Here is a 17,569-nt window from a genome sequence, read left to right as displayed (position 1 = left end):
TTTCCTCCCTATCCTGACCACTGAGCATGGAGCAGAGCGGGGCTGGGATTTCATAGGGGAAGTGCTGGGGAGGAATGCTGCACTGGCTGTACTGGCACAACCCCTTGCACCCATGGATGTGCCACAAAGATCCAGCTTGGAGCAAGGCAGCACTGCTGGCTACAGCTGGGGGCATTTTGGTGTCTGAGTGTTGGAACCTCCCACGCAGGGTGGGATGGGGTTGGCACCTCCAGGAGTAGCACAAGGAATGGTGGCACCCCAGCAGCCTCGGCCTGCCTGAACTGGGACTGCAGAGTGCATTTATCAGCTCCCACTCTCTGCTGTGGGTATTATAAATCTCTGCCCTTTAGAGGTCACCCCCCCTCAATTATGAGAACCTGATCTTGCTGATTCCCAGAACTGCTCCGTGCAGCATTGATCCGTGCACTGACAACTCAAAGTGAAAGATGGGGCTGCAATGTCATCCGACTGATAATCAGCTCCCTCCTTTCTGGAAGGAAGCTTGAATGGGCTCAAGGGTAGCCCAAAGATCTCCAGGAAACAAATTGCTTCAGGCATCCTGCAGCTTTGAGGCATCAACAAAGCAAGCTGGTGGAACAGCCAGGGGCTAAAAGAAAGGGGCAGCAGCCAAAGACATAGACCAATTTATTAATTATAGTATTTTTTTTACACTCATAAATAGTAAAGGCAGATTATACCAACAGCAGGGTTCCCCTTCTCCATCACTTTGGGGCAGTGGAGGCACGCGGTAGAGTGGGATGAGGCAGCAGGGCTGGAAGCCCAGGGCTGAGCATGAGAAGGCAGCAGCAGAGGGGGCTGCTCCTGAGCCCCCCAGGAGGGGCTGCTGCCAGCCCTGCAGGGCAGAAGCACAGACGGAATGGGTCTTTCAGTCAAGGAGGAAAGAGGCTGTTTTGGTACAGATTCACCACGCAGCTCCTCACCCCAATGGGCGCTGGGCTGGAGCAGCTAATTAAGAAGCACAGCACCTCTCCCCGGGGATGTGGTGCCCACTGTAAATGTTCACTACTGGGGAAAAACAGTTAAAGTGCTGCTTCAGGCTGCAGAGATATCTGCCTTTCCAACACTTCAGACTTTCCTTCAAAGAGGTAAACGCATGCAGAGGTTGGGTCTGAATTCAGATGTTAAGAGCTCCGATTTAAGTTACTTTTTAGAGTGTATTCATAATGCCTCCCCCCCCCCAGGTTCTTTTCACACCTCAGGTGATTTTCTAGCCAAGTCCCTGAGCCTCCAAAGATCCTAGAGATGGTTCTAGCCCTTGTCTAGGCTGGAACAGCCATGCCACACATATGGCCTGGTGGTAGAGGCTATGACATTGATTTGACTCCCCTCATACCCAGCACAGCACATCTGGAAGCTCTGTGCTTGCCCTGTGCTGGTTTTAGGGCCATGCACAGTGGGAGTGCTCTCACCCTGGCCCACACCTTCAGCTGCCCAGCTCAAGAACATGTGGCAGCCCTGGCATGAGGTGCTGCAGGCAAGGAGGTGGCAATGCAGGAGCATGCACGTACGGGACAGGCACTTCTCAGTGCCAACAGAGCAATTCAGGGGAAGGCATTTGGTTTGCAGCCACATGGCACAGCTCTCCTGGGCAGAAGAGAAGGTTGGCCCTGAGGAGGTGAATCTGCACAGGTCTGGGCTGCCCCGGCTGAGGGCAATATACCCAGGGGGTCAGCACTGGAGGAAGGCAGCCAGCAGCAGCTGTAGCATCCCCAGCTGTGAGAAGAAGCCAAGCAGGATGGCATCACATCTGCCAAGGGGGGAGGAATGCTGTAGGTGGGCTCCTGCTGGAGGCAGCGACCACCTGTGATGCTGGGAAGCCACAGCTGCCCTGCTCAGGTGATGACTTCACACTGAGGAGTGGTCCCATCCTGCCAGATATGGGGTTGGCACCACCAGCACCCAGCAGCCCCATTGACCCCCTGCTGGTTATCCAACCACACATTGACCTGAACCCTTCTCCTGCCCACAGCAGGTATCATAGCTCTGTGCAGCCCCAGGCTGGCCTGGGAAAACACCTATACAGCTTGGTTACTAACCAGACATCTCCTTATATACACGATCAGGGTGGCACACGGCTCCAGCAGCTCTAGTAGGTGTAGCCTTTGCCATAGAGCTGCGGGGGGAGGCTCCCAAGGTCAGGCAGGTAAGCAGTGCTCTCATCCAGGTGGGACAGAGGCACCGTGTCCTCCTCGCTGATCTGCCTCTCCAGCTCTGCCTTCAGGGCCGGCCGCTGGTTGTCAGGGAAGGCCAGAGAGAACAGAGCCTCGGGCTCACACACAAACTTGTAGACGTAGCGTTCCCCTGCCACCTGTAGGGAGAAAGAGAGCAGAGGATGCAGCCGACAGCCTCATTGCCCAGCATGGTGTCACACGCACAGTTATCCCCTCCAATGTCCTGGATCTGGGAGAGAACATCCCCACCATGCAGAGCCAAGCCACATGCAGTGGGTCTCTCCCTCACCTGATTGTACACCTTTGCAGCTGCCTAAATTGAAACTCTTCTTACTACTGATATGCAGGAAAATAATACAAAGAGGAGCCATCATTTCTTTATGTCATTCCTGGCTCCAGCTCCTTTGCACCATCCTCATTTACCTGCTGCAGAGCATGGGTAAGGGGTGAGTAAATCAGTGAGCCCGAGGACATGGTGCACCTGCAAGGCTTCCTGGCTCTCCCAGAAGGGATCATCACAAGTGGCACAAAAGCTCCAGCTGCTCTGTTTATGAGGGTGGATGGTGATAGGACAAAAGGGAATGGTTTTAAACTGAGACAGGGGAGGTTTAGGTTGGATATGAGGAGGAATTTTTTCACCCAGAGGGTGGTGACACACTGGAACAGGTTGCCCAAGGAGGCTGTGGATGCCCCATCCCTGCAGGCATTCAAGGCCAGGCTGGATGTGGCTCTGGGCAGCCTGGTCTGCTGGTTGGCAACCCTGCACATAGCAGGGGGTTGGAACTGGATGATCATTGTGGTCCTTTTCAACCCAGACCATTCTATGATGCTTTGCAAACTCACCTTCTGCATGATGCCTTTCTCATAATAGTAGCGAAGAGAGCGGCTCAGCTTGTCGTAGTTCATGGCTGGCCGGTTCTTCTGGATGCCCCACAGCCTGGCTACCTGCAGGATAAAGCCACAGAGTGTGTGAGTGGCTGTGAGCACAAAGAACACCATCCAGCTGATCATCTTTGGATGAAGGGGACCGCGGCACATAGAAACATTTACAGCATTTAAGGAAGAGGCTCAAACAATAGCACGGGCTCAGCAGTTCCAATTGCCTGCAGGACATTAAGAACAGTGAAAATGGAGCACTGAGGGATGTGGTTGGTGGGCACGGTGGGGGTGGGCTGAGGTTGGACTTGGGGAGGCTCTCAGAGGTCAGCAGCTGCTCCCCCTGAGCTTGCAGAGAAACAAGAAGGCTTCACCTCTTCTGGCTCAATCAGCTTGAACTCCATCCCTCTTCCAGTCCAGGCAATGAAGTGGGAGTTGGTGGGATCATCCAATAGAGCCACAAGGAACTGCCAGAGCTGGAGAGATCCCCTCCGCTGATAGGGAGGGCCCTCCCGGTACCCTCCGACCTCCTGCTTGATGTCACCTGCTGAGAGGGACAAAGTGCTTCTGAGGGTAAAACACAGCTGCAAAGAGAGCACATCTCACCAAAGTTTACCCGGCATATTTCAGTTCACACAAACCAAAGCAGCAAATTCACCAGCAGCTCTTCTAGAAGCTCTGATGCACTTCCCAATTAAGATACGATCGTTACAACGTGCTGCTAAAGATGCTCAGGAAACAGGGTGCCAAAGAGCCGCTCATGAATCACAGTGAATGCACTATGAGCAATGCAGGCAGTGGCCAAGCTGCTAGCAGAGATGCTGGATAACCCCATTTAAAGAAGTTATTCTTCCTCTAACCTTCAAATTTTTCTGGAACAACGCAGACATCGTCAGCAAAGGGCCTCATCTGCTTGTCATAGCTGCAGCCTGGAAGGGGAAGGAAGGCACAGAGGGGTCAGAAGCAGATATGGCAGCACAAGCACAGCTCTTAGCAGCACCCACGAAGGGCAGAAGACAGACAGATCCCTTCTTGCAGCCCAGCTGCTCCACTACAACTTCACCTTCACCACGTTTGGTATCATGAATTGAACCAGCTGATCTCCACAGTGCTACCTGGCTTCCTGCAGAACAGCCCTTCACATCAGCTCTGGGGCAACAGGCTCAGTTTGTCAGTTTATAGGGTTAGGGTTTGAATGGGGCCAGGAGGGCACAGAGTGTCATCCCATAGCACTACCCCATAGCATCATCTTATAGTATAGCACAACCCCTGCACTTCAAGCAGCTTAGAGACACCTCTGCTGCAGAGACCTGAGGTGGATGTTCCACACTGGCTCTGAGATATTGGATTCCTTCCTTTCTGCTGTTAATGGTAGAAGGTTTTTGGTATAATTCCATCCACACTGATCTCACATCTCTCCCTCTCTGCTTCCTGCCAGCCTCCACATCCCCCTCAAGAGGGGAACTCCCCTTGAAGCTGGGAACACCTTTTCCCTCTCCTCCATTTCTAATGCCTTCAATGCGAAGCTTCAGCGCCCAGTGTTGGAGTTCTCTGCACAGAGCTCTCTAACCAGATGAGTTAATGTGTCGGAGCCTTCAATGTAGGGACCACTATGGTCTCCAAATGCCTTCTGAAGGAAGTGAATAGCAGAAGTCTTGAGATTCCCCCAAGATCCTGTTTCTGATGCCTCTTATGAGCAAGGAGATAGACAAAAAAATGAGCTAAAAAAAGGGGAGGGAAAAAAAGGTCCCCTTAACACAGTGCACATCATTGTCCGGCTGCAGGGAGCTAAAAGGAAGGTTATCTACTTGTGTCCATTGTTGCATTTGTTTGCACCTTTGCACAGATGTATAATCCGGATCACAGACCCGGGCAGCAAAGAGAAGCAGCTCCTATCATTCCTTGGCCCTGGGGCAAACAGTTCCCTAGGCTGTACATTTCCATTTGCATCATTCCTTGTTCTATGGCAGTGGAAATGCATTGCTACTGAGATAGGAGAGAAGCTTAGAACACTTCTAGGGCAGAAAATGAAGCAGACAAGCCCTGATTCCAGTTTCTCTGCCAGTCCTCTGGCAGAGCCAAGCTCCTGCCTTTAGGGACTCGCCCTTGGAATCCAACCAGAATGATCAGCATTACCTGACCAGATAAAAATATACCTAAGAATGCAAGATTCTTGTCCAAACCTCCCAAATGCACCAGGCTGGGCAGGGGCCCAAGTGGCTTTTAGGGACTGCAGCCAAGAAGCCGGTTTTGGTTCCATTAATGCAAATGAAATCAGTGGTGTTTATTAATGCAGTGACCCAGCCTGGCTGAGATGAGGTATGGCATTGCATGACCATTTTCCAGGTTTTTAATTACCTACAAACACAAAGGGCTCCTTTCTCATGCTTTATAGATTTGGTTTTTGATGAATGTGATCCCACACTGCTCTGGAAAGGCAGCAGGGAGGGGAATAGAAGCCCAGTTCAGACTTCACCAAAGAGCTTGGGATGTAATGATGAGCACAACCCTGCAGTTTCTGGAGCAGCTTCACCAGAATGGAGTGGGTAGGGAGAACACTAAGTCAGAACAGGCTTCTCATCCTGTCAAAATCAGCTGTTGTCCAAAGGCACTCAACTTCAGCATGAGGCAAGGAAGAACGTTTGACCTCCAGGGCTGCCGAAACAGCCTTAAGAATAAGCCAAGCTCTTCTGGGTTAATCAGTGAATTGCAAAGCCTCCTCCAAAGGCTGCTTATTCTCTTGCAAAACAACAAGAAGCATGCCTTAAATCTAGTCTGAGTGGGGTTATCTTCACCTCTGAGCTCCTACATCTAGTTCCTAACCTATCAGAAATTTCTTCCTATAACTTCTTACAGAAAGTGAATGCCCTGACCTTCTCTTGGAGGCCCCAAGCAGCCAGAACTGCTTGCATTCCCCATTACACAGCCACCTTCCCAGCTCCTGAAGATGCGAAAGTACAATTGGAAAGGCCAGAACCCACCAGTGATGGATGTTCACCCATGGACTTGGCTCATCCATGCCAATGCCACGGTCAGAAAGAGCTCTCTTTGCCCACCTGAGTCATACATGTAGTCCACCTGCTCCTGCTTGATGACCACGGCTGCTGGGTACTGGCAGCTGCTGCCCGCCTGCTCATACTGTGGGTCATGGAACTCCTGCTTGAAGCCCTGCGGGGGGAACTGAAGGCATTGCTCAGACATGGGGCGCTGGTAGGCGATGGGAGCATCCTGGGCCATGCCCTGGGAGGAGGGGAAGGAGTGGCACATCTCCACAGGTGGCTGGTAGGCAGAGCTGCAAGAGAAGAGAGGACTTGGGATGCTTTCCTGGCCTTCTGAGCTGGTGTGGGGCTGGTCAAGGGGACAAAGGGCCTCGTGCTGCTTGTTGTGAGGGCTGGAGGAGCTGCACACAGAGATGGGGCAGGGAGCAGAACCTACAGTGGGTATTTGCAATGACAACAACACAGCCCATCATTCACAACAATTGATGAGCCTCATGTCAGACTTCCCTTCAAACCCCAAGCAGCAGCTGTGGATTCAAGGTGCTTCAGGGTGGGGGGGGATAGCTAGAAGCTGAGCACTTTGGTCTGGGTCATGGAACAGCTGTATTAGAAGGGGCCCTAAACAAATCTGGTTCCACTCCCCCTGCCATGGGCTCAGTGCCCTCCAGCAGCTCAGGCAGCCCAGGGTCCATCCATGGCCATGGGCACCTTCAGGGGTTGGCACCCCAGCTCTGGGCAGCAGTGCCACAGCCTTACTGCCCTCTGGGTAAAGAATTTCCTCCTTGCATCTCACCTACATCTCCCCTCTTTTAGTTTAAAGGCATTCTCCCTCCTGTTTATAAGCTCCTCTCAAGCACAAGGAGGCTGCAATGAGGCCTCCCCCAGAGCCTTCTCTTCTCCCTCAACCTTTCTCCAAAGCAGAGGTTCTGCAGCCTCTGATAATCCTTGTGTTCTCCTCTGGACCCACCCCACATCTTTGTTGTGCTGGGGGTCCCATAAGGGCAGAGCAGAGGGGCACAGTCCCCTCCCTGCCATGCTGCCACCCCTCTGCTAGTGCAGCCCCCTGTCCTTCCCAAACCCAATCAGACAGACCCAACTGCTGGCTGCCACCTCCACCCACAGCTCACCTGTTTTCAATGAGGTATCCACAGCTGGATGTGGGGTGGGGTGGCCCTGAAGGGGTCAGGAAGTTCCTGTCCTGTCTGGGGAACTGCTGGAGCGGTGACTGGATTGGGGTTCCTGGGTCAGGGGATTTGATCCCAACCGGTCTGGGTTGATCATAGGCACTGGGGGAGTCAAACAGATATTGGAGCGTTACAATCCTATGGTTATTATGCACTCAGTATTGCTCTCATCAGCACTAGGGAGGAAAAAAAGATGCTGGCCCTGATCTCCCCCATGGCTCTGAGCTATGCCATGCATTGGAAATACCAACCCCTGCGTGATCCGTGCTGCAGATCCATACCACACTGCTCTCCCCCAGGTCAGGTTGTGGCAATAAGAGCTCATCAGATAACACAGCAGCACCCAATTTCCCAACAGCCCCCGTCCCTCCCTGTGTTACCTGGCATAAAGGCACTGCTCTCCATTGCGGTACTGGAATGGCTGCTTGTGGTTGCAGGACAGCGTGGGGTCCGAGGAGGGACTCTGTGGTTCCTTTTTAATCTTTGCAGGAGGACTATGAAAAGCTACTGAGGGGGAGAGGTGGGAAAATCAAGCTGAGATTTCTCTCATATATGGAGAAACTCCCGAGGGGTTGCATGCAGGAATCCTATTTTTCAACACATGAAAGCAAAGCTTTGGTTTGCATCATCAGGCAAAACTCTCTTCTGTTGGCATACTTGTTAAGCATGTCTTATGGGTAGCATTACCACGTAACACTGCATTAAGTTATAATGCAATAACACAATGCCACACTGTGCATTTCCTGATTGTATGGTTTGTCCTGCATGAAAATAAGTGTGAGGCTTCTGTAGACAATGAGCTGAGGGCTTTCCCTGGGAAAATACTATTATAGATTGCATCCTATTACATACATTGCATCCTATTACAGGCAGTCACCAGACTAACTCTCATACAAGAAGCATCTCCAGAAGCACAACCAACTCAGAACTGGAGGTCCTGTTCTAGAAGAGCTGCATCACTGCTCACACAGAGCACACAGTAGAACCTGACTTTAGGCCCCTGTTTTCACCAAACCCACCTCCAAGCTGGAAGAGCAGCTTGCAGGTCCTCTCTGCAGCCTCCCTCCTAGCCTATAATAGGAGGACTATTTCTGGGCTGGTTAAGGTTTCATGAATAACAAATGTGGGTTGCAGTTCACAGTGTCAGGATGTGGGTAGCGTTACTTCTTGTGCTTAATTAAATCCAGCAGGGAACACAACTTCCTTCACCGATTCCTCTGGAAATCTCACCCTGGCTTAGGGATGTGGTGAGCATCTTCTGCCTATGGACCCTGCTGCTGGTAGGAGGCTATGGCACTTAGGGAGGAAGGAAGAGTAACCCCAAAGAAGTACCCAGCTCTGTTTGTACAAACAAGGGAGAGGTCGGTCTCCCAAACGAGGGCTGAGCCCTTCCCAAGGCTCACTGCAGTCCCTTCGCCAGTTTCCTCCCACCTCTTTGAGCTGACACAACCCTACTTGCAAGGAGTGGGATGTCCAGAGCTGTGATTACAGTTTGAAGGGTGGAAGATCACATCCTGAGCCGTGAATAACTCACTTTGCTGGGTCTGTTTCTGCACTAACCCATGCCACAGGAGCACCAGCTGTGCCTCACTGCAAGCCTGGCAATTCCTAAGTGCCCCAGCAAGCTGCTAGCAAGAGGGCTGGGGAAGGGGCTGCTGTTTCTTTCTCTCAGTACATGACGTTCTGACCACTTCTTACTGCCAGCACTTCCCCCACCCAGCTCCAGAATCAGATCTCAGCAAGATGGGGGAAAAAAAAGCCCACCAGCCTGGCTCTGTTTGCCTGCCTTGGGATTCAGCACACTCCAGGAAAGCCTGCCTTCACCCTCTGCATCATGCCAGCACCCAGAGGGATCCAAGCAGCCTGACAGAATCAGAGTAAATAAATACAACCATCAGAGAGCAGAGCCTCAAACTGCTTTTGGCTCCTGCTCCTCCCTGGGGATGAGGGGCTCCCATGGGCAGCCCTGAGCTGCTCTTCCCAATGTACAGCATAAAGGGATGTACAGAACCCATCTAAAAACACTGATGTGTTGGCTGAGCCTGCAGGAAAAATAAAAGACCAATAGAAATGCTCTGCTCAGTACACTGAGCTCCATTGAAACCTCAAGCAGTAAAATGTGCTGGGAGCAGCCCACTCCTTCTGGCCCCTGCTAGCTGGAACAGGCGATCGCATTACAACTGGCTCATTCATTCAGAGCGAAACATGGGACCAGCCCTCCTCTTAGTTCTAGGTCAAAGAGAGGAAGAAACAAGCTGCATGACTCAGAGAGCACACCCAGAGCCAAGTCGGGAAGGAGGGAGGAGAGAACCGCTTGGAGGAGCATTTCGTTTTGGTTTTCATAGGGAAAACTGCCCCAAGCAGAGAGGAACAGAGGTGGGATAACAGCACAGCCGACCACAATGGCTCTAAATGAACTTCCCAGAGCTGCCCAGACGATGGAGCGACCGCTGTGCCGTTGGCATTTGGGCAGGAAAAGAGAAGGAATTGCTGCACAGCCATGGGCAGAAGCTCCCAGCCCCATGTGGGACCTGCACAGTGCTCACTGCTCTGCAGGATGGATGCAAATGCTGTGCTTTGCACACTCTGGTGCAAACAGGGCTATTTTCAGCACGTATCTTCAGTTCCTAATGGCAGTGGGATGTGATCCCAGCAGCACGAGCTCATGTGGGTGAGCAGAGCCCCAAAGCATCCCCACCTGGGATGTACAGCACCCAGAATTCCACACATAGCCCAACTCCTTTCACTCTGGGATGAGACAGCACAAATTCTACCTTTGGTTATATTAACGCACTCTGTAAGCTCTTCACAGGATGCCTGACCATTCACATGTGCACCACCTGAAACACACCCACTGAATCAGCTCAGCATAAGGTTTGATCAGCTCTGAGCACGCAGATATCCCTCCATTGTATGAATGGGAACACCAGGGCTTCGTTGTCACTGTCACAACAAAGCAGGGCTGAGCAGAGCACTTCAGCCTCCATATCTGTGCCACATCTGCAGAGCCCTTTGGGGGTAAATGGATCCTGTAAACATATCCAGCCCTTCTCCCCTGAGGTGCGCAGCCGCCCCGCGCCACTTACGGTTTTCTGAATGGAAGTCAGGCACAAATTGCTCATCGCTGTCTGGAACCTGAGCTGCCGGGGGGAGGGGGAAGAGAGAGAGAGAGAGAGGAGAATTAGATTTGGCACTTTGTATGGTGCAATTAACAGTAAGGTAGGAATGATTCTACGCTGGAAAGACCTGAGCCTTCTGTGGGGAGGCACTTTGGTGCCGATGAGCTGCTTCTCTTTGGGATTCATGAATCCAGCTCTGCTGCCTGCAGAGCTGTGCCTCAGCATCCCGCCCCTTCCTTGGGAGCAAAAAGGGTGATGTTTATTAGCTCCAGGTTCACTCTTCCCAACCAGCATCATTGGTGAGATCTTTTTTTAAGCATTCAGCAAAGGAAACGCTCTGACCAGCTGGTGGATTTGGAAAGGCTGTGCCAAAACAGCGAGGAGAGCAGGAAACACCTACATCTCTGTATAGGAAGTATCCTTTCAGCAGCTCCAGCAGCAGGGGATAGCTGCTAGCAGGATAGGAGACCACTTGTAGACAGACAAGAAGACAACATTTAGGAGGAAAATAATGATACTTGGAAGAAGATATTGCTGAACAACTTCAGCATCTCACTAACAGCACAAAGTCCAGACTTAATGTCTCCCTCAGCCAAAACGAAGAGCCTCATGGCACAAAGTCAGCAGCACAATAGAGGAAGGAGTTTGACTGCAAGGTGCTCAAGTGTGTTTTTGGCAGATTAACATTCAAAAGATCGAATGCTTTCATAGTCCAGAGTGCTGCTGTACAGGTTTGACACCAGAATGCTGGGATATCTTACTGGTGCTGCTTTGTTTGTTGTAGTTACCAGCTTTGTGATTTCACAGCCGTCAGCCACACATGTCCTCCTTCACTTCCTGCATCTCCCATTTGCCAAGAGCAGCATTCCTAACTTCACCCTTGCACATCCATACAGGGAATAATCCTTTCCAGTGTTCCAAGCACAAACACTACTGAGCCCCATCCTCGGTGATGGGGGTGCTCTGCTTCCCTCAGCTCAGGTGCAGCTGAGCCCACATCCCACAGCCCTCACTGCACAGCAGCTGGGAGGAATCATCTCGGGGAGAACCTTCACCACAGCACACGCCTGTTGCAATAATATTTTATAACTTCCAGCTATTACTTTTATGTCCCTTTAACAGCAGGGAAGGGAGAGCTTGCAGCTTAAGTCACAAAACCATTCACAAAATATACTGCTGGTTCACTGCAGACCTTGCTTTGCTCTGGATATTGCGGCGTGAACAGAAGTCTGCACTTAGCTCTAAAGCAATGCAGTCAGAGTAAAGGGAGATGAGGAATGGAAGCCTACTAATCTCGGTCATGTGAAGCCAAGATAGACAAGACATGCCAAAAATAAACCTCAGGGAATAATCCCATGCTAACAATGGGCAGTGGATTAGAGTGGAACTAGCTGAGCTCTTCTCACTGCAATCACTGCTCCTTAAAATAACCCATGTGACGGCTAACGGGAACCATAAGCAACAAAGGGAGGGGAACAGAAGCAAACCTGCCCAATTCATTGTGTGAACCACCTTCAGAAAGTGGCTTAGGAGAAATAATACGATCACACCGTCTGAGCCGAGGTTGGGTTTCTCAGCTTATTGAGCGTCGCTTTGCTGACAGCTTCATTCCAAGATCACTTCTGCACTGTCACCATCTGCCAGCGTCACATCAGCACATTCTGACAGATTCTGGATGTGGATGAGCCATATAAAACCTTCCTCTTTTCTGAAAGCATGCAGTCGTTTCTAAATCACAGGGCATTTTCTCGCAAGCATTTCTCTTGCATTCAGCCTGGAGGTTTAATCTGGTAACAAGGATAAAGGGGACGGAAGATCTGCCTGCTAACAGACAGCAACAAAACAGCCTACAACAGATTTTTGTTCTCCACTTCTACTGTAACCTCTCAGAAATAACCCACCGCACAAAGCCACCTCTGAAGCCTTCCATGTTTTAATGGCTGTTATTTCTGGGCTCTACCCTCTCATTTCATTTTGTCCCCATTAAAATCTTGTCTTCTCAGCTCCGAAGATTCATTAGTAATTTCAAGAATACTCTGCATGTCCATCAAAAAGAAAAGTCATTACGTTTTATGAGGCACTGAGCACTGCAGGCACTGCGCTTTTTGTGACTGCAGCATAAAATCAGGTAATAGGAAACCCAGAGCCCCATCCTCAGCTGTGGGATCTCAATAAGATGTTGGGATGCTTCGCCACTCAGCTGCCCCCAGCAGAAGATTGAGAGCACAGCACACCATTGCTGAGTGCATCGTGAGGAGTAATTCATAGAAAGCAGCAAAGTTCCTGAAGTTATTGGAGTGAAAGGCATTTTAAAGCTACGGAGTATTCATAAAGAGTGAGAAAGGGGGGGGGATTTCATCTGATAGGATGCAAAGAGCGGAGCTGTTAGCACAACCCAAAGTTCCTTCCATCCTCAGGGCTATTAAAGAGTTCTTCCTCCAGGCAGAAGGAACTCAGCTGGAATCATAACACTGTGCTGCTACTTTTCCTCTAAGGTTTGCATTATACATAATGAGACACATTAATGACAATTCCCTTTTTCCATCCACTGCTATGAGACCTCAATGCAACCTCACTTCCACCTGAGGCACTGACTATGGAACGTCTGCCAGTAACAGAGCAGGGATGAATTCACACAGATGGTCACAAATTCTTTGGATTAATATCTGAAAAATATTATCAAGCATCAGAAAACTCAAAGTCGAAAGACTGGCAGAATCTGACTGTGATATAAACATCTCAATGGAGAAATCAGTCCCAAGCAAGTGTGCACCTTCATCAGATCCAACAGACGACCAGTGATACCTACATTCCTGCTCCAAATCAGCGGTGTTTCAACCCCAGAACAGCCTCAGTTAATTCCTATTGTACCCTTAAATCCTCACTGAATCCTACCCACTCCAAATTGAAAGGAGCATAAGGTATTTCATTTCTTTACTTAGCAACTATTTAACTATTAAGAACTGATATCACAGTAAGTGCTCTCCTATTTATCAGGAGTCTGTACTTAACGAAACCTTTTCAGTTCCTCAACAAAATAGATCATTTGGAGCACTGAAATTAGACCAAAGTTCACTACATTGCTTAGAACTATTTTCACTTGGAATTAACGGCACTCCCCAACACTTGAGGTTTTCTCTTCCTTGAAGTCAAGAGGCAAAACAGTTTAGATGTTAATGTAGAAAGATGAACTCCAGGACGGTGCTTGCAGAGAATTATCTTCCAGAAGAAAAAAGGGTTAGGAAAAGCACCTCGTCTCCCAGATTAAAATAACAGTTCATTGTTTGCTTAAGGAAATATAAATGTTTTGGTAACTAACAAAGATCAGCGACAAATTAGCATAAAATCAAACCGGTTACAAGAAGAGGCTGAAACAAAAATTGTAACCAGGAAAACGGGCTGGCGGCCAAGTTCCATTCATAAGCAAATACCCAGCACAATGGTGTGATTCATGCTTCTTCATTTACACAGCGCAGAGGTTGGCAAGCCTGAAAAAAAATCCTCAATGTTTGGAGCTGGGCAAACAAAGCAAAGGAACAGTACAAACACCAAAAAGACAAAGAAGCGAAAGACGAAGAAACCAAAACAGAGAAAGGGGAAGGAGCCTACCTTCTGTCAGCCAAGTCTCCTGGAACTGGCTCAAGTCCTGGAAGAGGTCTGCACGAAAAGCGAGAGGTTTCTTCAGTGGAGCGCTGGGGAGGGACAGCGGGATGCTCCAGCGGGGAGATGCCGGGCGGGACGGGGAGGTGGGGGCGGAGGCACAGGGGGAGGACCTGGACCCTGCCCAGAGCCTTCCCCAGCCTCCCCCTACAGCCCCCCCCACCCTTACCTTCCGAATCCTGCGCCGGCAGCAAGCCCGGCTCCATGGGGCTCTTCGCAGCGCCCGTCGGAGTCCGGCACCCGGAGCCCGCATGGCCCGGCGGCGGCTGCGGGAAGAGCGGATCAGCGCGAGGCCCCGAACGGAGGCTGTCCCGGCCCTGAGCCCCCTCCCACGCCCGGTAGAGCCACCACTCACCTGGGGGAAAGTGAACGGCACCTGCTGGTCCACGTACCCCTTCATCCTGCCGCCCGGGCGCTACCTCCGCGGCCGCGGAGCTCCCGGCTCTCGGAGCGCACCTGGGGGAGGCACAGAGGAAGGCTACCAGCGGGCCGGCACCTGCCGAGGATGGGGGCTACAAGCGGAGCACCCCCCACCGGGTAGAGGAATAGAGGGCTGGAAGAACCGGGACCCCAGGGGAGCGCCGAGCCGCCCCTAGAACTTCAGTAAGCGAGTGAGACAGAACTCCCCGACCCTGAGAATGAGCCCTCCCCGGTCCCAGGACGAGCCCCGACCCTCCGGCCCCGCGCCTCACCCGGTGGCGACTCCCGGCCCATGCGGAGCCCCACGCAGCCCCGCCCGCGCGGCCGTTCAGGCCGTTGAGCGCCCGGGGGCGGCCTCCCATTGGCGCATCGCCGCCTTCACGAGCTCGGCTCCCCGCTCCTTTGTTTCATTGACTTCGTGAATGAAGCCCTGGGCTGGGGCGCGTCCACCAATCGCAGCACGCTGGGGGGAAAGTGGGCGTGGCTTTATCCGCCGAGGCCAATCAGAGCGCGGCGCACTGGTGTTCATTCAAGGACGGAGCGCCCATTCATAAAAAAACTCTGGAAGTTCATTCATGAGAGGCTGCAAAGGAGCTCGAACCGCCGCCGAGCGAGCACGCTCAGCCTGCACTTTCAGCCTCCTACCCAGCGCGGCACACGACGGGGCCTGCCAGTTCTCACCCACACTGCAGTCATTTTCTAAGAGTCTTAAGGTTATTTTCAGCCCTGTTCCCGGGAAGTTCTTCAAGTTCCAACAAGATTTGGAAAAAAAATCTCACTCATGCACCTGGAGTTAGAATAATTAAAGCCCAAGCAACCAAAACCAGTTTTACTCTTGCTGCACAGGAAGGGATGAGCACAAATTACTCTTAATACTATATAGAAACTGTGCATCTTTGTCATGTTTTCTCTGCAGCCAATGCAATCAGCATGACACGTGTATGATGGAAAAGTATTCAGTTTAAGTGTATTTTAATCTTTCTGCTGGAAAAAAAAAGGCAGCTCCAGCATTACCAGGAACCCACTCTGTCAGGAAAACAGCCCCAAATGCAGTTTTAATCTGTTCATGGGGGCAAAACAAGAACATGCTAACTTATAGCGCATCCCCAGATATTACTGGGGATATTATATACAGATATACAGAATATACAGATATTGTTTTGTAGCGATTTGTTCAAGCAGTTAACTTCAATCGAATGCTACTGGGAAGCTGCAAGAGAATACGTCCCCCAGTTAGATTGCTGTTAAGCAATTCATACTTTAAGTGTCCTGCAAAGTCTATGAGACACCAGATACCCCTGCTTTGCTTTGCACTTTCTGCTATACAGGTCATTGCAAAATAGCCATTTAACTCTTGGTTATTAATGCTGCATTTCCTGGTTAAGATATAATGGAACCTTTGTTATTTCAGATCTGATTTCAGCATATGGCTGCGCTCTGAACCGGATGGGATTTTCCACTGTTATATTTGTTTGCTTTATGATGTTCTAATTTCCCATCCAGTGGGCAATGACAGAACTGACAGAGGCCTTATGTCTCTGCATGGTTGTCTTTTCACTTCCCCATCTCTGTAACACAAAAATAACCTTCCCAGCTTTCTTGACTCTTTTCTTGACTGAAGTGCAGAGGTGCAGAGACACATTTAGAATAGAGCATAAGCAGACCTGCAGTTTTATAAAAATAAACAGCTGGGTGAAGAGCTCAGGTTTTGTACCATCAGGACTGAGTTCAGCCGTTCTCTGATGCCCCGTTGTTCCCTGGGTGGGGAGGTTGTGAATAAGGTGCTGACTCTACTCTTCAGCTGTCGATATTAGCCATCTTCATCCTTAAGTTGATGGAATATCTGAAAGAATGCAGATCCTGACCCAGGAAACACTTTTGAGTGTTTTTGTGTCATTCTAAATCAGGCTCATGAACATTCCAGCTCTGTGGATTGCTGCTGTTCCTGCAGCCTTTTGCTTTTGCTCTTCTGGTCATGGGAGTCCAAGTCCTTTTGTTTCGCAAACTGCAACATAAAAATGAGCTAGAATGAATCCAAGGAACAATGTCACCTGATTTCCAAGAGGGATGCTTGGCAGCATCCCCATCATAACTCAGTCTGAGACAGAACATGAAATAAAGGCTGTGCTGAAGGAAGTCCAAAAGCAAAGCTGGCATAACGGGTCTGTATTCCTAGAAAAAGGGTGGAGGTGATTGGCAGACACAGGTGACTGACCAAGGCTCAAAGTGCTCAGTGTGCCTCCTTGCTGGGAAGTTCTTTCTCAAGCACAAATGCTTCGCTTGCAAGGATGACTTTGTTTGGTTTTTCTGCAACCTGCAGGAATGGGCGCATGAGTTATTCACTCATCTGAATGTCAGGTCTCAATTTCATGGTGTTATATGGGAGCAATTCAGCGGGAGGTTTCCACTAACCCGTAGAGCTTTGCTTATGAGCCTTGCTATGCCTCACTTATTTAGGTGACTTCTATAGTGTATGTAGTCTCAATGTGCATGGAAGTATCTGGGCAGGTTTCTTTCATTCTTGGGGTGGTTTTACACACAACGCAGAGTCTGGAGACAACGCTTTCCTATAAGGTCTTCTGAACAAAATATCCCTGTTAAGTATTCATGCCAGCTACTTTTTATAATGTTCAGAGTGAGAGAAGACAGCTCAGGCACTTTGTCTGCAGGAAGGAAGCAATTAAATTATTAGCACTTTGAGAAATTAAATGATATAACTTATGGCAGAATAAGTTTAGCAAAATGTTATAATGTAAGAAAACAATTAAAAAGAGTTATATAAGGTTGGGTGGCTTCTTTATTGTGATAGAGTGGGCAGCTAATTGATTGTCATCTTGCTATAATGTGCCAGAGCAGTTGTGACAGCAAATAGAGAAACTTGTGCTCAGGATCTATGGAGATGGATTGTAGAGAAAGGGGAAAGTGAGCAGCAAGCAGTTCGCATCCCTCCATTCCTTTTCCTTGTATCCTGTGGGAAATGAAGTAGAGGATTTCCTTGTCCTCTTTTCCAGCTCCCAAGGCCAGGTGCTGCAAGATCACACCCAGCCCCTCCTCTTACAGCAATGCAGGAAGCAGAAATGCTTCAGAATTGAATCCCCCCAGATGAGACAAGCACAGAA

General features: G+C 50.2%; 1 protein-coding gene across 5 annotated transcripts; it reads right to left on the bottom strand.

Annotated features, from left to right (window-relative positions):
- Window positions 1-628: 628 nt before the first annotated feature.
- On the bottom strand, window positions 629-14,846 carry ETV4 (ETS variant 4). Of its 5 annotated transcripts, none has more exons than XM_015299450.4 (12): window positions 14,723-14,846; window positions 14,386-14,486; window positions 14,200-14,296; window positions 13,980-14,027; window positions 10,338-10,391; window positions 7,632-7,758; window positions 7,195-7,353; window positions 6,125-6,360; window positions 3,929-3,997; window positions 3,443-3,615; window positions 3,036-3,137; window positions 629-2,329 (listed from the first exon to the last, which is right to left on the bottom strand). In XM_015299450.4, the coding sequence occupies exons 2-12, from the start codon at window positions 14,428-14,430 to the stop codon at window positions 2,108-2,110; spliced, it is 1,332 nt and encodes a 443-aa protein (XP_015154936.1). In that variant the 5' UTR covers window positions 14,431-14,486; window positions 14,723-14,846; the 3' UTR covers window positions 629-2,107. The 5 variants fall into 5 exon arrangements, with proteins under 5 accessions (XP_015154936.1, XP_015154937.1, XP_015154938.1 ...); XM_015299451.4 differs by having other exon boundaries at window positions 3,443-3,612; XM_015299452.4 differs by having other exon boundaries at window positions 7,632-7,755.
- Window positions 14,847-17,569: the final 2,723 nt, after the last annotated feature.

Source organism: Gallus gallus, chromosome 27 (genome assembly GCF_016699485.2).
Source record: "Gallus gallus isolate bGalGal1 chromosome 27, bGalGal1.mat.broiler.GRCg7b, whole genome shotgun sequence".
NCBI lineage: Eukaryota > Metazoa > Chordata > Aves > Galliformes > Phasianidae > Gallus > Gallus gallus.
Note: the sequence above shows the minus strand (reverse complement) of the source record. Positions and strands in the feature narration are given on the sequence as shown.